The 20,224-nt window shown below is 43.5% G+C and overlaps 1 protein-coding gene across 1 annotated transcript in view; it reads right to left on the bottom strand.

The window, feature by feature from the left end:
- Positions 1 to 2,354: 2,354 nt before the first annotated feature.
- The window catches only part of PNPLA2 (patatin like phospholipase domain containing 2), a 35,726-nt gene continuing 17,856 nt past the window's right edge, over positions 2,355 to 20,224 (bottom strand). Inside the window, exons 3-11 of the mRNA XM_069739919.1 lie at positions 13,654 to 13,886; positions 13,286 to 13,351; positions 11,502 to 11,711; positions 9,805 to 9,865; positions 9,417 to 9,578; positions 9,151 to 9,283; positions 8,944 to 9,066; positions 4,088 to 7,495; positions 2,355 to 2,787 (exon numbers count right to left, since the gene is read on the bottom strand). Of these exons, the coding sequence (XP_069596020.1) occupies positions 7,204 to 7,495; positions 8,944 to 9,066; positions 9,151 to 9,283; positions 9,417 to 9,578; positions 9,805 to 9,865; positions 11,502 to 11,711; positions 13,286 to 13,351; positions 13,654 to 13,886 (1,280 nt within the window). The 3' untranslated portion in view covers positions 2,355 to 2,787; positions 4,088 to 7,203. The remainder of the gene's footprint in view (positions 2,788 to 4,087; positions 7,496 to 8,943; positions 9,067 to 9,150; positions 9,284 to 9,416; positions 9,579 to 9,804; positions 9,866 to 11,501; positions 11,712 to 13,285; positions 13,352 to 13,653; positions 13,887 to 20,224) is intronic.

Raw genomic sequence — 20,224 nt, 5'->3', positions numbered from 1 at the left:
GGGGGGGGGGTCGAATATTTTGGTTTAATAAGGGGAGGTCCTAGTAGTGGACAACCCTTTAAGGGTATGTGCATACAGCATCAGTGCACCTGCCGAGCTTTCCCAGGTGAAACTACTCCAGGAAAGTGCAGACTGTGCCAACGTTCATGCGGCAGCTCTGGCGTGTTTTCCTTTAGGCGATGTGCACACGTTCAGGATTCTTTGCAAAATTTTCCTAAACAAAACCGGACTTTTTCTGCAAGAAAGCCGCTCGTGTTTTTATCGTGTATTTTTCGCGCTTTGAGGATTTTTCCCGGAGCTTTCCACTACTATATTATATAGTGGCAAATCTGGAGATTTTCCACAAAATTAATGAACATGCTGCTTTTTTTTTTTGCAGCGGAAAACTGCCGAAAAAAAACGTGAAAAATCCTGAACGTGTGCACAGCCTTAATGTAAAGCTCTCAAGCTTTCCTCTTGACAGTTGCCCGTAGAATGAGCACGTCACTTAACTGCTTCAGGGTTTCCAAACCCTGAAGCGGTTAAAAGATGTGACATCAGACAGAACATGGACACCGCAATGTCTTTTTGACAATGCTATGCATTATGATCACTTTATAGGGTTTTTCTTGGCAGATTCCACCTGTAATCTGTGTGGAAGAGAGGTAGTGTGCACATAGCCTTAGGCCAAGTTCCCATGAGGAGTACTTGGTGTATTTTTGATGCTCCAGGTTTTTTGCATGTTACTCACCAGGTGAGGGGGGATCAGATTCACCAAGCCCTGTGTCTAACCTGAGGGACTGGAAACGATAGGTAAACTGGAGAAGTCCAGGGAACCGAAAAAGGTGGGAGATGTCCAGGAGACCTCCTGAAGGGGAGGCAGGCAGGATGCTGGTAAACACAGGCAGGCAAGAGACGTCCGGGAGACTGACAGCAGCGGAGCAAGTCAAGGTGTAGAGACAGACAAATAGTCTGGGAACACTGAAGTGTTAATGACAAGACAGATGTGCATCTTGGTAGACCTTACACAGGCCTGGGCAGACACCCACATGGGAGCCATCTGTAAGGCCAGTCTCACACGTCCAGATGATTCCGGTACCGGAAAAATCTGTACCGGAATTATCCGTGTCAGTGTGCTCACGTGGCACACTGGATGTAAGCGCCAAGGGAGCTGGGTAAGTATTTTAATGCCAGCGGCGGGCGCACAGGGGGTGGTAGGGGGCAGATTACCGGCAACTTTATTTAAAAAAAAAAAAAAAAAAAATTATTCATTCCTTCTTTCCAGCGAATGCTTACTGTAGCGCTGTCTCCTGCATGGCACACGGACAACATCGACTTTAATGGGTCCGTGTAATACGTGCGCTCCCACGAACACTGACATGTCTCCGTGTTTTCCAAACGGACACACGGTCCGTGAAAACACGCTGACATGTGCAGACACACATTGATTTTAATGTGTCTACGCGAGTCAGTGTCTCCGGTACGTGAGGAAACTGTCACCTCACGTACCGGAGCCACTGACGTGTGAAACCGGCCTAAAGCCAGACAGCACAGCAAAATCTAAAGGACCGATGTGAGGGGAGCAAGGCAGGGATCCAGGACAGGTGTGCAACACTGCACCAACTAAATGCAATGGAATACCAAGTAGCCCAATCCAGCCGTGTGCCTTTTGCTTTTCCACGGCGTTCTTTTGGTATGCCAAGTTTTAAATCTTTTTTTTTTTTTTTTTGCAAGTCTTCCCATTTGCAAAGATTTGCTAAAGGCATATATATATATATATATATATATATATATATATATATATATATATATATATATATATATATATATATATATATACATACATACATACATACATACATACATACATACAGCTTTTCTGCATCCCTTTCAAATCTATGTGGAAATTTCAATAAAAATTAACTCACATATTGCAATCATGATTTACATACTGTGCTAGCAGAGTAGATAACAGCCGATATTGTCATGTGCCCACAAAGTAGCAGAAGTAGGAAAACAAACCACCAACCACTTATTAGCACAAGCGTCTGCCTACAGTAAGGCCCGGTAGGGGCTACATTCCCCATAGACTGCATTCACGTTTGTGATGAGGTCTCCTGTGACAAGGACAACGTTGCACATAAGGTGGACGAGGTTGACCTATAAACTTGTTAATGGAGCGCAGAAGTTTGAGAAAGCGGGAAAATCTGCCGATTTAGTAACACGACTGATAACTTGCTTGTTCGTGGTCACGTGATTTTGTGCAGCCAGTTAGAAAGCATTCTGAAAGCCCCACCCAGTGTAAGCGGGCTCTCATGTGCCGCATACACCCAGAGACGACCCGACCGCCAAGGACAACTCTAGAGGCCACGATGTTATGCAATCATAAATCCTTTTATTTATATACATGTATAAAGCAGTTATGGCTACATGTTACCAGCAGTCAGTGCAGGCCAGAAATAAAGTGCAGTAAATGCCAGGTCTATGTACAAATATAATACAACAAAAGGGCAATGTCACCGTCTGCACAGACGCATCAGGATTAATGCTAGTAACTTTCCCATGTCAGACTGTATCCTGCAGTAATGGGCTGAGAAAAGGTGATAAATGCCAAGTAGCAATACTAAAGTCTGTTACGTGAGACCTACAGGTCCTTCTCAAAAAATTAGCATATAGTGTTAAATTTCAATATTTACCATAATGTAATGATTACAATTAAACTTTCATATATTATAGATTCATTATCCACCAACTGAAATTTGTCAGGTTTTTTATTGTTTTAATACTGATGATTTTGGCATACAACTCCTGATAACCCAAAAAACCTGTCTCAATAAATTAGCATATCAAGAAAAGGTTCTCTAAACGACCTATTACCCTAATCTTCTGAATCAACTAATTAACTCTAAACACATGCAAAAGATACCTGAGGCTTTTATAAACTCCCTGCCTGGTTCATTACTCAAAACCCCCATCATGGGTAAGACTAGCGACCTGACAGATGTCAAGAAGGCCATCATTGACACCCTCAAGCAAGAGGGTAAGACCCAGAAAGAAATTTCTCAACAAATAGGCTGTTCCCAGAGTGCTGTATCAAGGCACCTCAATGGTAAGTCTGTTGGAAGGAAACAATGTGGCAGAAAACGCTGTACAACGAGAAGAGGAGACCGGACCCTGAGGAAGATTGTGGAGAAGGACCGATTCCAGACCTTGGGGAACCTGAGGAAGCAGTGGACTGAGTCTGGTGTGGAAAAATCCAGAGCCACCGTGCACAGGCGTGTGCAGGAAATGGGCTACAGGTGCCGCATTCCCCAGGTAAAGCCACTTTTGAGCTACAGAGAAGCAGCACTGGACTGTTGCTAAGTGGTCCCAAGTACTTTTTTCTGATGAAAGCAAATTTTGCATGTCATTCGGAAATCAAGGTGCCAGAGTCTGGAGGAAGACTGGGGAGAAGGAAATGCCAAAATGCCTGAAGTCCAGTGTCAAGTACCCACAGTCAGTGATGGTGTGGGGTGCCATGTCAGCTGCTGGTGTTGGTCCACTGTGTTTCATCAAGGGCAGGGTCAATGCAGCTAGCTATCAGGAGATTTTGGAGCACTTCATGCTTCCATCGGCTGAAATGCTTTATGGAGATGAAGATTTCATTTTTCAGCACGACCTGGCACCTGCTCACAGTGCCAAAACCACTGGTAAATGGTTTACTGACCATGGTATTACTGTGCTCAATTGGCCTGCCAACTCTCCTGACCTGAACCCCATAGAGAATCTGTGGGATATTGTGAAGAGAAAGTTGAGAGACGCAAGACCCAACACTCTGGATAAGCTTAAGGCCGCTATTGAAGCATCCTGGGCCTCCATAACATCTCAGCAGTGTCACAGGCTGATTGCCTCCATGCCACGCCGCATTGAAGCAGTCATTTCTGCCAAAGGATTCCCGACCAAGTATTGAGTGCATAACTGAACATTATTATTTGTTGGTTTTTTTGTTTGTTATTAAAAAAAACTTTTATTTGATTGGATGGGTGAAATATGCTAATTTATTGAGACAGGTTTTTTGGGTTATCAGGAGTTGTATGCCAAAATCATCAGTATTAAAACAATAAAAGACCTGACAAATTTCAGTTGGTGGATAATGAATCTATAATATATGAAAGTTTAATTGTAATCATTACATTATGGTAAATAATGAAATTTAACACTATATGCTAATTTTTTGAGAAGGACCTGTAAAGATCATCTGAGAAACAAACAAACTCCTAAGAACCAGAAGCATGTTAATAATGTTGTCCAGCAGCGCCACGGGTCTGACGTGCGAGTTTGTAGAAGCTTCAAGGGGTCGTCCTCTTAGAAAAGGTTGTGCCACACAGTGACGGGTCATAAGACACACTGAACATGGCTTTCCCTCCCAATGCAGCACTGCGCATCCACCGCTGCCCAGGTGTTTGGCTGCAGCAGTCACATCATACACGCGACAGCCAATAGGTTCAACGACGCAGCGATTGGCTGCAGCATTGTCAAAAATAACATCCTTGCTACAGACAAAGCAACAGCAAAGGATTCAGCTCAGCATCCATAATGGCATGGAAAACCTGCGCATACCAACTGGCAGAGAGAAAGGCCAGTACATGGAGGCAGTAGTAGGGGATTTCAGCTCTGGCAAATAGAATCCCTTCCTTACCCACCTCCCCCTTTCTGCCCCATGTCCCCCCAAAAAAAAAAAACAAACGCACTGTAAGGACTGAATCACACAAATACTATCCATGTTATTATCTATGGGGGCTGTACAGTTTTTTTTCTGACAGAACTGGGATTTAAAGAAAATAAATAAATACATTTTTAAACATTGACCGTTGCACTAACTTTTTGACAAAAAGCTAGGATCAACTATGACAAACATACCACCCTCATCAACCGGACCAGGCACCACCAAGTCCCCGGATATCCTACATAGGATTTGGCAGCTTCTCATTTTTGATATCTCTGCCAACTTCAGTACTTATTGCACACGTTGCGCATTCAGAATTTGGTCAGCATTTTCCAATCAGTAATTGTAAGGCAAAACCAGGAGAGGAACAATCAGAGGAAAAGTAATGTATTTTTTGGGCTATAAGACGCACCTTTTTCCCAAATTTTTTTTTGCGAAATTAGGGGTGAGTCTTCTAGTCAGAATATACTTACAAATAGTGTGCAGGAGTCGGGCGATTCTGCGGTGGCCTGACGCTGCGAGGCGATGATCACACTCCTTTCCCAGGCTGGTGCCGCAGTGCTCTGTGGTGTGGTGGCTCCGCCGGCATTTTGTGAAAGTCCGAAGGCCCTGCACATCCATTGGTGCGATGCGGTGGCCTCTGGGAAAATGGCCGCCGGGTGCAGTGCATGCTCAGATTGAGATATTGTCGTTGAGATCTTGTCTCCTGAGATTTCAGAACGAGATCTTAATCTGGGCTTTCATAAAATGGTGGCGGAGCCCCTGCACCACAGAGCACTGCCGAACCTGCCAGGGAAGGGATTTACCGGAGGCCACGGCATCACAGCAATGGATGTGCAGGGGCTCCGGGCTTTCATAAAGTGTCAGCAGAGTCCCCACACCTTTAGCACCGCCAAACCAGTCTAGGAGTCCTATTGCTGGACCACCGACCATGCTCCACCAGTGCTGCCGATTTCCCATGGTAAGCAGAATTCGGACTGTAAGACGGACCCCTTTGTACCGGTTCGGACCAAAACATCGCTACATGAGTCAGAATAAAATGTAAGATTTATTTTTCACTATCTTTTGAGGCACGGTCTTTTTTATCTTTTTGGACATGGAACATATTCCGGGACGGACCCCCTGGTTCTGACGTGCGCCTCTTTGTCCTCAGAGACCTGGACATTTTAGGGTGCGGTTTAACTTTTTTGTTTGGACCCCCATTTGACACATTAATGTTTTTCCCTATTTTCCCTCTGAAAATTTGGGGTGTGTCTTATGGTCCGAGGAGTCTTCTAGTTAAAAAAAAAAAACAAATAAATAAAAATAACACAGTATAATAGAAACATATGCACCACTTCTGTATTTATCACCCATTCCTGGTTTTGTCTTACAAATACTGATGGAAAATACTGACCAAATACTGAATGTGTCAACGTGGCCTCACTAAAATCTCCACAACTAATGCCTTAGATAGGACATGCTGTGTACCGGAGCATGAGCAAGACATCCCCTGCTGCCCGGGCCCTGTACTCAGCTACCCTGGTCACTGCAAACTGAACATTAGCCTCTAGTAAAGAGCAAAACTGGATTCGTCTCAAATCTGCTCTTCCCTTTATCCCTAAATGCTGCACACATACTCCCAGTCATCAATCACTTACTCCCCCTTCCTCTCTGGTTATATCCCCTGTACTCCTTCCACAGCAGGGAGAGCCCCTCACCTGCAGTCGCTGCTACAGACTATTCATTTCATTTATTGTTATTTTTTCCCACTCTACTGATCAAAATATATTGAACTGATTTCAATACACTCCATAATCAGTACAGTCCTATAAATAAAATAGTAAAAGGTATTAAACTGGTGAAATAATCAGCTCACCATGACCATAAAGTACACTCTGGAAATACTACAAGGTGTATTCAGCTCAGTATTTTGGTTGAATAGCTTTTCCCACCCTTCCCCTCCAGGTTACACATTCTGCTTCCATCTTATATAGATTCTAGAAAATATTCAAACTGCAACGCAATATTCACCCTGTGACATGAGATCTATAGGCAGCTGTCCAGGAAGTGAGGACTAGGACCAGGCAGCTGCATGTTCGTCTATACCATACATGGTCTGTATGGTATTCATCATTGAAAACTGAATAATTTTTTACAGATTTCTGTGAATGGAGAGGAGAAGCTGATCTAGGACAATTTATGGATGGATGATGGCTCAGGTATATCTAGAACCTACCTTTTTGCATCACTTGCAGTTTTCATTCCTCTACTTAAAAGTAGAAAAACTTTCCTATTCCCTCCTTCCAATAACACTGCTACTCCGTACTACTCAGGAGTATCCCGGTCTGGTGCATCCATTGGTTATACAAGCTCTAGAGATTCGACATTCGCATCCCATTATGAGCTGAGCTGGCCAGACGACAGCAGCATGTATTTATATCATGAGACCATGGCCCCATCATTATCACTCGGACATAAGGTCCTATACCAAACAATAACTGGTTCTAGTCAGCGGCGATCTTCTAGAGTGATGGTTTTCACGAGCTCTCGGACACATCAGCTCTGGGTGCCTCCACCATAAGAAGGCAGCTGGGTTCAGTGGAGATCTGGGGCAGTTGTGGCTGCTGATGGTGGTAGAGCGTAGCCTGCATGTCAACGTTAATACAGAAAAGTCCAGGCATCAAGTGCCTTTGATAGTCCTCCCATTTTTGCATCATGTCCATTAAGGAGGAACTACTCCTAATCCACCTGGGCAAACACTCGCTGTTGCCAAAAACCAATGGAACAGGTAGGCTCTGCGATCTCCGCAGCTCCAAATGGTAGTAAAGCCTGAAACAAAAACAAAGCAGAGTAAGGGCAGCAGTCTCCAACTTGTGGCAACACTACAAAATATTTTAAAAAATTATTTTTTTTTTGCAATTAAATTGATAAATCTTTTCCATCACGAAGAAGTTGCTGTGCAAGATGAAGTGTCCCTTCAAAATACACCCATGATAAGCTGGAGGACCACAAAAAGCATTTGCGTCATTGAGCTCAATGGCTTTATCAGGGCAATGTCTGAATTAGTTCTTTTTGGATCCCCTCCCCCAGGCTTTCAGATTGATGACCTCCACCCCCCACCCAACCGAGACCTGAGAGGACCGCTCAATGTGAAAGGCCAGTGAAGACCTAGGACATAGTGGAGGGGACCCTTCTTCCTTGCGCCATAACAGACAGCTGCTCTGTGTGAGCCATCACCGATAGGGCTCACTGAAAAGGGATGATAAAACATCACTCATTCAAAATATTATACATGTTAGTAAGGCAAGGGTAACAAACGCCAAGAGTTGACTCGATGCCTGCATTCAGATCTATTGGGTAGATGTTGCTTCTTAACCCTAATCCACATATTACACCTCACCCGTATTGCCCAGTTATCCGACCTGCTATATCTATGACTTCTCCTTGCCATTCCACCACAGTATTGGCGATTATCTCCGCTCATCTAGGATGAGGATATCGGAAAGAATTACTGAACGGCACCTCGGTCACTTATCGATGGGGTAGCAATCAGGACCGCCTTAATCATTTTATGCCTGAGAAACGCAAGACCACCTGGTTGAATCGATGCTCCCTTAATGGGACTTTTGAGATGTGGGACATGCAAGGCTGTGCGAATTTATAGGCCGTGGACCAGAGTTTGTAAGCGCATCCGCTAACTGGAGAGATCAATGCAGAAACTTTATTAACTGCAAATCGCAAGGCCTTGTATTGCTTTTAAGGCTTGTTGTCTCCATCTTTTATCATCTGTGTCTCAATGAGTTTTTCTAATCAGAGCGATGAAATGTGTTGACCGACATCTTGATTTCATGATTGTAATACGTCACATTTCAGGAGACTTATTGACTCTCGTCAATTCCATATCACTCTAGGAATTGAAACATGAGGGCACCATGATGTACGTCACTTAGGTAATTTTATATTTTCAATAAAACTTATTGCCTGCTCTATGTGAGCTCCTCGTCACCTGATGGACTCAAGGGGTCTGTGTATATTACATGGTCAGTCCTTTATCTAAAAGGACACCATGTAACACCACCACAGAGAAATGACTAGACCCCTTGGGCAGCCTGGTTGAAAGGTTGCCTATGTCACTCGACATTAAAAAAAAGTTCTCAAAACTAAACAAAAAAAAAAAAAAAAAAATCATACATACAAACTTTTTTTTTTTTTACAGAAAGCAACGTATGTGAACATCTAGTTTAGTTTAGTTTACAAGAAGATGCACAAGTGTGTACCTGGCAGAAATTTGGCTCCCCAGCTTCTTCTTCACCCTCCTCAGGACATAGCGACATACTTTTCTGGACTGTTCCTTAATCCATCGGATATCCTCTGGGACGTCAGGAAGCCATTCCAGAAGCCTGAAACAGAACAGGAACTTTGAAAATCTTACCATGAGCATCCACACAGTGATGGCAGATTCAGCCCCTTACTCCATATCATACCTGACGGTGAAGGATAATGCGGACTCCAGTGGTAAAGTGTATGGCAGCATTAATGCGGATGCCATACGTACAGGCAGCAGGTTGGCGATGGAGAGGTACATACTACGCTTCTCAGTACAAGCCTCCAGAAGAGCTGAGCAGGGAAGGAAGAGATCGTGAAAGGTCGGATCCAAGAAGGATGGTACAATATGGGGTGGGGCAGGAATTTTTTTATGTATGGACACATCCAATGCATTTACCACATGGAACATAGTAGCACATCTTACCTTGGTTCAGTCTCTGGGGAAGATGCTCAAACACATGTTGCTCGGCCTCCTCGGCTGCAGCGCTCTCTGCTACCTGATCCTCCCGTTCACTGCCCTCTTCGTTTTCATTGGCAGGTGCTGGCAGAGCCAGGTACCTCATGACCCTCGGCCGATTCAGCAGCCCTATGGTGGCCAAAATAAAAAAACGAAACATGAGGAATTTCCTTTAGTCTTAGCTCAATTTAAATTTACCATTTCATTGACTTTTTTGGGGGGGGTGGTAGTAATGGCAGATTTATTAAGGGGCTTATCTGTAAACAAAATGGTACCCAAGTTTATACATAATCTAGTAACAAAATCTGTATTAATTGGTGTGTTATAACGCACCAGTGAAAAAGGATATACGCACCATTCTTTTTTAAGAAATGCAAAGCGTCCCTGTACCCCTGCTTGCACATATCTTTCAAAACCTACAGAAGTAGATAAATAATAAAGAGTTAAATAGACAATTTACACAAGTAAAAAAAATAAATAAATGTAAAGTTCTCCTAGAGTGGTGCTCCTCAAGAAAGCCAGTGCACATAACACGCCTGATAAATGGGGTCTTCCCAGAGCTTAGGTGGACTTTTAGAGACGTTTTGTGTATGACAAATTGGGCTAAAACCAAGATGTTCTGCAGCTGATTTATAAGGCCTCCTAGGGAATAGTAATTTATAGTCGCTCTGACTTATCTACGCCGTGTTTACCAAAGCAGAGTACGCTGTACCCACCGCCTGTGGTGTACATAGTATGTGGCGTACTACAAGTGGGACTAATCACAGCATTCTTGCCTTTTCTTGACCATCACAGCCCACATACTGGAATATCTCTTGAGTCTGGGTGTGACAAAGTAAACAATTGGGAATGTAAAAGCCACCATTACACGAGCCCGGACAGTTCACCTGATGCACCGACAAGCTTACAAAAGACAGTTTGCCTTCTATGTCCAGATGTCAATCTTGATGTTCAGCTCTAATGTCGAGCAAGGCCAAGTGTCCAGTAATCATTTTATCAATCTGATTCTTCCTCTTTTAAATAGGGTTCATTTTTTACTTAGTGGGGGGGTGGAAAAAAATAAATCTATATTATAATGATTCACTAAGCAAGAAAAAAAAAATTACAAAAAAAAGTGGTATCTGTGCAACTTGTCAATGGATTGCTGCTGGATCAGTTCTAGAGGAGGATTACTGTGCATATGAACATAGCCCAAGACAGCGTCTGCATTGTTCCGCCATAGAGGCTCGTTCACACAACAATGGTATAGAATACAATTTTTTATGGAATTCTCTAACAAAGAAAATTAAGGGTTTTGTAATTTTTGTTTTCAGCTATAAATAAAAAAGTCTGCAAAGAAGCCTTCTCTTGCCAAGACATAAGAACGTAGAGGGCATTTAGTATAAACCATTGTTTTAATGTGACTTAGAAGTTACAAGAGGAATCCAAGTTACCCATTTTCTACCACTAGGTGGCAGAACAGGTCTGCAATGATGTGTCACAGCCAGGCTTCTGGCCACACTGCCTTATGCCCCTGTACACAAGCTGATCCAGGCTATTAGAAGACCACCGATCAATGGTTCTTTACACAGCCTGATGAACAGTATGTGTACAGAAAAGCCGCCAACATTAGATTGTACGGGCCGAGTGATCGTATTATCAGAAGGACATCACCTGTACAGTTGGGGCAGGGGGCTGCAGATTTAGAGGGTCTAATCTGGCTTAAAAGTACCGTAATCGCACCCGAAGAACTAGCACTTTCTACACCCGTTGGGCGGTTACCAGCGAGTTTAGACATTAAACAATTATGGTCTTGTGTAATGGGGTCATTACATAATTATCGGGCCATTACTGTCAGGCCGGTATGGGCTAAGATATTGCTAAGGTCTCCTGTGTACTCCAGTCTTCATTCTGACACTAGTGGAACAAGGAATTATACGAAGTGAGCGTTTTATACCAGGGTGCACATCAACTAAAGACCCCCCAACATGGTGATAAACCCCTTCCAGCCCAAGCAGCTGCATGCACCAGATATAGGACATGGCACGGATGGTCTGATCAGTGTCCCGATACCTGCGGTTCTGGAGGGAACAAGGCTTTGGACAGTCGGTACAAGTTACTGAGGTTAAACTGGATGCTTGTGTTGGTGACCCTGAGCTCGTGGATGTTGGTGCAGCCATCACGGGGACAGATGTCACTCTCACCGGAGAAGGGAGAGACGGTAATGGTGTTCTTCAGCTCATACTGAGGGAGGTTATCAGAGATCCCACCATCTACGTACCTCTGAAACAAGGCGGAAACAAACTGGTTAGAAATTGGCACATCTGTAAGGTTACAGCCATGAAAACTCTGCAAGTCTACCTTCTGACCCATCGCGGTGATCGGGCACCAGTCATGGCAAGCCAGCAATGGTCGCTGCCAGCACTCGTGTACTTTACATGCCAAGTACAGGGTGTATGTATACCAATACCCAGTACACCCACAGGTGATCTACAGCTTAACGGGGGTTGTCTGGTGTTAAATGGGGAAAATTAGAAGGTGCTTGTACGAACAAGCAACTTTGTAATTTACCTCTTAATAACCCTTCAGTTATTGAGAATGGAGCATTAGAAAATTATATTGTTTGCAAAAGATGGCTGGTAACACGCAGCAAAACATCAGAGCCGGCTGGTCTCCTAGGCAAAGAGCGCAGCGCTTACAGGCCCTTTACTGTGAAGCTTGTAAATGCTGCTCTGTAGCTGGACAGAGCACCGATTAAGTGCTCCTCCCGTGCCGCAGAGACAAAGCTGCCCAAGCTAGCAGAATTGAAGAGCACACAGTCTGGGCTATAATGCGGTTGTGCCAAACGGTCACCATGCTGTGATGTAACCAATTAGCTTTTAACTGGGTCATTGCCCTCATTGACATTTTACCAGGAACATCGAGCAAGACGCACAATGAAATCCAGCCACCAAATGTCCGCTCTAATACCCTGCAATCATTGTTATCAGATGTAATAATGCTTTCCCCAAAGGTGCTGCCAATGTAGCGAGTAGAGACACCAAGGAGAATCCTACATTAGAGGCCTTAAAAGGTGTTTAACAAACAAAGAAAGACTTTAAATATGGGCCAAGGTAGAAACTAAAAATCACATTTTGTTAAACCATAAAAACAGGTATACGACATAATAGAATTTCTTAAAACGAGGAAAAAACCACAGATGAGGCGACATGATGGAAAGCCCGAACCAAAAATAATTTGCACACTGAAGGCAAAAAATTGGTGGGTATGAGCAAAGTTCACTAAAAGATAAGGGAGTGTAGAGAGATACCCATCACAGTATACACGTAAAAAAGGCGTTTACTAATCAGTACATAGGCATGGTTTACATTATACACATAATCCAAGTTAAGCACAAAGACAGTGCAGGATAGCAAGAATAATATATAGGATAAAGCTTCATAGCTATAAAGGAATGTACAAACAGATGGATATGTCCAGGGCTAGGTATAATAAATTGTTGCATAGTATAATAGAAGTCACATGGAAGTCTGTGATTTATATATGATGTCACAGCCGGACGAAGCATCTACAAGCGAAACGTACGTCGGGTGTGGTGGATGCTCAGACCTGTGGCTACTTTCTTGGGTATGAGATCACTACTGAGCATGTGCATAAAGTGCAGCACAGATTCATCTCAGCTAAAAGCCAGATCAGGAACAGAACCAGACATTTATAGGAAATTTCATTACTTTCTCCAAATTATGCATTGTAACCCTGTACCCAATTTATTATACATTTTAGCTGTCTCCACGGCGCCCGGGGGCAGAGTATATTTACTGGAGCGTTCCCATAAAGACAACATGGTGTCTACTCACCACTCCCTGTAGACACGGAGGGATAAGTCCACAGTATACAGGTATAAATGTGCTGCATACACAGGCCTGAAAAACAGGACACATTGGCCAACGTTACACTGGAAGGCTTCTTGTTAGAACAGCTACATGAGGCACAATGTCTGTCTAGGTTTGGCATAAAACATCAGACATAAGCACAGGCCCTCTGGTCACATGAAATTGACAAAATATTGACACTATACAATGCCACGGGCCTTACAGCGTAGCTATACTCCCCAATGTAGGACCCTGTGTACAGAGCCCAATACCCTCTATTGCTACAGTATCAACATGGAAGTGGCCTCATTCAAACAGGCACATATTCCGTCCGTGGGGACTCCGGCCATTACCTGTATGAGCTCCTCCTTGGTGTTGAACTGAGTCAGCAGCACGTTCTCCCCATCAGACACCCGAGTCAGGGATATCCCCAGTCTTCCACAAGAGCGCTCGTGTGCATCGTCCGGCAACGTCTTGTATAGGCAATTCCGAATAATCTTCACCAGATTAAACGATGGATGCAGAGGGCCCAGGAACCGCTTCCTCGCCTCCTTGGAGACCTCAATGATGTTTGCACCTGCCTCTCCTAGGAGGTAAAAGCATTGCATTTCAGTGCACACATTTTAAAAACATACATCAACCAAATACTTCATAACTGGATATTAAAATAACATCTCCTTTAAAAAAAAGTTATGTCATGAGGATTACATCGGAGGGACAACCAAGATGGCCACCACGACAGCTCCCACATGGATGGTCAAATTACCTAGATGCATAAAAAAAAATATATATATATATATATATATATATATATATATGTTTTTACTCTGGCCGAGTGTTTATTTTCACTATAACTATAGGATTAGTAATGTATAGGCGTCGTCTAGATGCCTTTCCGTTACTAATCCATGGGCTTGATGTTACCAAAACAAAAAAGTGACATCGACCACACTTGCCACTGCCACAGGGTAAGTGGGAAGAGCCAGGCAAAGCACCAGAATCTAATAGATGCACCCCGCATATCCATGGCCCCTTACCAGCCCCCCACCATACTGTATGCTTCAGTTTGGCTGGTTTTCAAAAATATGGGGGGTAGGAAACCAGGTTTAAAAAAAAAAAAAAAAAAAAAAAAAAACACCACCATATGTGACACTTGTATTCTTGGATGACCAGCCTTACTAAAGCTGACAGCTGAGTGTTGCAACCAGCAGAAGTAAGTTTAGTCTGGCTAGTTTTTAAAAATAAAAGGTTTTTTTTTTATTTTATATTTATAGCACAGGTGCCAGCTGATGAATACTCCCATCAGCAGCGACAGCAGGTGTAAGATGATGGGAGTAGTAGTAGTCCCATTAGCCAATGCCTGTGATCGGAGGGAAACTTTAAACTTTGGGACAAGTCAGGGATATTGCTGTTTAGAGGGGACAATTTCTTCAGGAGATTGTGTGTTAGGCCGGAGTCACTAGTGAGGAATACGGACGAGTGCTATGTGATAAAACATCGTATAGCACTTGGACCAGTATCCCTCTATGGGGCAGCTCTCATCACCGTATTTTTTCTTGTCCGTTTTCAGTGTGTGAGTGAAATCACAGCATACTGCGATTGTCAATGACACTCGGCCGAGTCTCTGCTCACTCGCACCCATATAAGTCTATGGGTGCAAGTGACCGCGCACAGCACTCTGATGATATCAGAGATATACACCGACAAAGTAGGAGATGGAGAAATTTATTTCTCCGCCTCCTCCGCAGCTGTGCTCCGATCCGCTCTGTGCAAGAGGCTCGGAGCACAGACGCATGACACTCGGCTCCTGCTCGCAGCACAGCAGGAGCCGAGGGTCATTAGCATATCGCATCGATGCCCTCATGTCAGATGCCATACGCTAGTATGACCCCGGCATTAAAAGGGAGTACAATATGATTTTTTAATTCTTAATTTTACACTTTAAAACAACTTATCATTCTCCCCTGCACACGCCAATTGCGGTCAGAGCAAGGGATAGTGATGTGAGCAGTCTTCAGCACCCAGTGCCGGGGAAAAGCACAAACTGTACAGCTGATTCCCAGGCATCGGTAGGGGTTACATGGATGTCATCTGTGTGAGATGTTTTGTGGCCTGTGCTGCTGCAAAAAACAAAAAAACAAATGGACGTCAGTGTGTTGCCCATAGACACATGGGTTGTGGAAACACACTGACATGTGCACACCCATTCACTTGAACGGCGGTGTGTTAGTGTCTCCGGTATGTGTGAAAACTGTCACCACCCGTACCAGTGGCAGGGACGTCTGAAAGAGGCCTGAGCGTTGGCAGGAACGGGAGAATTTGATTTCTAGATTTTCATAAAAAAAATAAAAATCTATAAAGTTTGTAAGTAACTTCCATTTAGTAAAATGCGGAAAGGCAAACTCAAAACACAAAGGCAAAAAGGTTAAAAGAATGACATCACAAATAGTTAATGGTCCACATCAGGAATATCTAGATCAATATGTATAAGTGGCCCTTATAAAATAACTTGTTGGGCGAGTATGTCGTGCATCTCCGAGGCTTTGAGAGCTCACAGTGACACAATATACAGGTGACCTCATTGTATAACAGGCCTAGACTTGTTCATGAGGCTGAAGGCCAGCAATGTCCCCGTCCTCCGAGCAGCTGTAAATGTGACAACTCTGCAATGTGGGCTGCCCTTTCCAACAGTCATATGGCTGATGTCCCCGTCATGTGAATGCTGTATCACTGCCGGAATGACGTGAGTGACCAAAAGATTATGACCAAAAAGGTTTGGGACACTGCTTATTCTTAAAGTCAGGTTCTCATTCGGTCCCATGGTCCTTTTTGGTTTTAGCAAGACTGTACCCAGTGCACATGTATGGCTGGGGATGGTGGCTTCGTGTAGAAGAACTGGATCTCAACCCCATCAAACATCTTAGGGCATGAACTAGAGCGCAGATGGTGAGCCTGGCCCTTGCCTCCAAAAAGGAGTGTCTAACCGCAAACATGTCTCTGGATTAATGGACAAATCTTGAAGAAAGCCATGCCTGAAGTTTGTTATAGCTGAGAAGGGGAAGGAGGATAGGGAGGGATGTACCAACCTCATATCGATCCCTAGGGATGTAAATGGAAGATCAGAAAGCTCATGCAGGAGGAGTCTATGGCTACTGCTGTTCCATAGTGTTAGGGGAGAGAAAAAAAAAAAAAAAAGAGTCATGTAGACCATATAATCCCAGAGAAAGTGGGGTTTATTTCAGTGAGAAATGCACAAGTGAGCAAACATGGTGGCCAACACTGGTGACAAAATTAAGGAGGAAAGAGTGAAAATAAATAAAATGAAAAAGTGGAGATGAAGGGATTGGCGAGTTGCTTACATCTACACATATGGACCACCCGAAACAATCCCACAAAGTGTCAAACAGCAGAGCATAGGTAAACATGCCGATATAACCGGACTATATGCTAAGTTGCTGGCCGTCAATGAGTTAATTTGCCAAAGAAGGTTTTAATCATGTAATCATGTACCCTTTACACCCAGCTAGCAATGTGCTATGCTAGGGAACTGGCTCCGCTCCACGTGTGAGCAGAGGGCAGGCAGCTTTCCAGCGCTGGCCCCTGTGACAGAGCATCATACAGGACATAGTGAGAAGCAATCTGGAGAATAAGCTCCGGGATATTTAGGAATAAACTAAGTGCCAGAGAGTAAATAACAGTGTACTGTAGGACAAGATGACGGCAGTGTGAACGGGACCTAGAAATATCCATAATGTCTGTACAGCAGTTCGATAGATATAGATTATATATATATATATATATATATATATATATATATATATATATATATATATATATATATATACACACACACACATACATACTGGCATTTTGTATATTGTAGGCTGCCATCTCAGATGGAAGCCAGCCAAATCGCTTAGTATCTCCGCCAATCACAAGAACAAGGGCCCGGACGCCCCCATTGCGGTTGAACGTGCTACTCAGTTCGGTTTACTTGTAGTATAAAATCAGTTCTTGAACAGCGCACTTTTGAGTCTATGGTTTACTGCTCATTGCCCAAGTTACCGGCCACCTCTGGACCATCAGCAGTGGTGGTCTCCTAGGGAAGGGGCATTGCACTTACAAGCTCTACTCTGAAGCGGAAAGGTTTCAGCGATCCTTAGAGACAAATCTGTCCTCTTGCAGTGGAGCGCGCCGTTCAGGCCAGTGGTGCCATCATGCAACTTTTACAAACTGTCAATCAGGAGAGCGACATCCTCCAGAAGCAGGAACCCAGCAGGCAGAGGGGCGCAGCTGAAGCATGAGACAACCCCTTTTGTTAGCAGATTTCCATTCTCCAGAACTTGCATGTTGCAGTGTCATGAGGAATAGCATAGATGTGTAGTCTCATCAGCATGGTGTCTAAACGCATACAATATGGATATGTTGACAAAAACCCATAACGAATGGCATTGTATAAAAGGCAGTAGGAAAACAATGCAGAGCCGTATGTAAGGTAAAGGTCCTTATTCCAGGAAAAAAAAAAAAAAATCCTGTCCCATAAACATTTCTAGGAAACACTTCTAAGAAAAGTCCAAGTGCGCTGGCAGAGTGCCAGGAGCAAGCGGCATTCACAAGAGCGGGATTCAGTCGATAGCTCACGTACAGAGTGTCAGCCACAGTCTCTCCACATCACCAGAGCCAGCTCTGCTTATAGAGGATTAGCCCTTGGTACAATGAATCCATTAGGAAAGGCAACTATGTTTTCAGCCGACTTTGTATTAAATCCATAATCCAGATCTGCAGCTCATAATGGGAAAACAACAAGAGCAGTGGTCCGATTTCTGCTCCAACTGTTTAATATATTTTTGCCTATCATTCTACAACGTCCATAAGACAAACATACTGCCTTGGATAACCCTCCTGAACCCCACTAGAATGGGGTGGGGGAGGTTGGGACCAGCTGGGAAAGTTATAAAAGACTTGGGTCTACCATGTGCCCATAACTCCACAGTTAAGCTGCAGAAAAAAGTCAAGTTATCATGCAACTTGCGTTAAAGTCCACGACAAGTGAGTCACATGCAACCTTCAATCAGCAACAAAAATTGAAAAAAAAAAAAAAAAAATCCCTCAAGACAGTCTCTGTTGCAATTTAACACGGCACTCAGTGACACGACATGTGGCTCCAGCCCAATTGCACAAACATCTGAAATGACCATGGAAAAAAGGCCACTGCAGGGAATCTACAGAGGAATGTGCCACCAGATCTTCACTTTGGCTCCGAGTGGGGTCCTGGAAAGTGAGGGGAGAAGAAGGAAAGAAAAAAAAAATAAAAATATTTGAAACATCAAATTTCAAAGTTACCACGTCCATCCCCAGGGATCTTGATGTTCCTTTGTCCATGGTGCACAACATAAGACGTTTACAACCCATGGCACTGTAACTACTCACTGGACGTGGACAGCAGATAGAGATTGAGGAAAGGTTGCAACGCAGGATAGTCTGGATGGCGGCTAAGCAACCCCAAAAGAAATTAAAGCTGTGCTGCAGGCTCGGGGTGCATCAGTGTCAGCATGAACTATCAGTCAAGATTTGAATGAAATGCTATTGCAGGAGACCCAGGAGGACCTCCACTGCTGACAGACAAAAAAAAAAAAAAAAAAAATAAAGTAGATAAATAGCAGTTTTTCCCCAAAATGTACATGAGTAAGGCTTCTTTCACACATGCGTCGGTACAGGTCCGTAACTAATTTTTTTTGCAGGATCCTGCATTCTCAAAAAACGACTGATTGCGACGGAAGCTGAAAAACGCAAGTGTGAAAATACCAAGCCAAAATCTTTCTGGGAAAGTCTTGCAGACAAATGAGCCCAATATAGAGCTTTTTCATAAAACACATCATTCTAATGTTTACAAAAAGAAAAAAACAGAATGGGACCTACGAAGAAAAGAACACTGTACCTACAGTCAAATATGGTGGAGGTTTAAAGATGTTTTGGAGTTCTTTTGCTGTGCAAGGCATCATGAAATCTGAAGATTACCAAAAGTATTTTATGACAATGTAGTGCCCAGTGTAAGAAAGCTGGGTTTGCACCCTAGGTCTTCCAGCGGGATAATGACTCAAAAATACATCAAGCAGCACCCAGAAACGGATGCAAACAAAGTGCTAGAGAATTCTGAAGTGGACAGTTATGAGTCCGGATCTAAATCTCCATTGTACACTTAGAGAAAAATTAAAGTTACTGTTAGGAGATGGCACAGTTGATTACTGTTGAGAGGCCAGGAGCAGTTTGCAGAAGAGTGGTCCAAAATTCCAGTTGAAAGGTGCAAGAAACGACTGATTGCAGATACTTATTCCAAAGGGTGTGCAACCAAAATATTTAAGATGAGGGTGCCAGCTATTTTGTCCTACCCATTTTTGGGTTTGTCTGAAATTATGTCCAATTTGTCTTTCCAATACACCCAAAAATATATATATATCAATTTCAAGGGTGCCAACACTTTTGGCCATGACTGCTATTATAGAGGCTGGAATTTTGGATCCGTCCTGTCCCGCTATAAGTGTCTATTCTCAGCCTCTAATCTAGACACACAGTACAATGTGTTCATAAACTGGATATTTGGCATCACAGTACTGTATGCGTAAAGGCGAGATAACAGAAATATGACCGAAGTGCCTCTGCTCATTTGACAGACGAACGCCTCATTTTAGAGGTATCCTCGTTATTTATTAACCTTCTCCCCACCGCCTACCTCAGGAATTCAGGAGAGCGATGTAAATAGAACCCATGTGATCATGACAAAGATAGAAAAACTGTACAAATCTCAATAAAGCTTCAAGAAATCCTGCATGTTGTATAGAACAAGAAGATTCTATAAGAGTTCAAGATAAGGTGACGGAACAAAGAGGGAATCACCAATGTAAGGACATGGAAAAAGGGGAACTG

Source organism: Ranitomeya imitator, chromosome 9 (genome assembly GCF_032444005.1).
Source record: "Ranitomeya imitator isolate aRanImi1 chromosome 9, aRanImi1.pri, whole genome shotgun sequence".
Classification (NCBI taxonomy): domain Eukaryota; kingdom Metazoa; phylum Chordata; class Amphibia; order Anura; family Dendrobatidae; genus Ranitomeya; species Ranitomeya imitator.
This window is presented reverse-complemented; position numbering and strand designations above follow the sequence as displayed.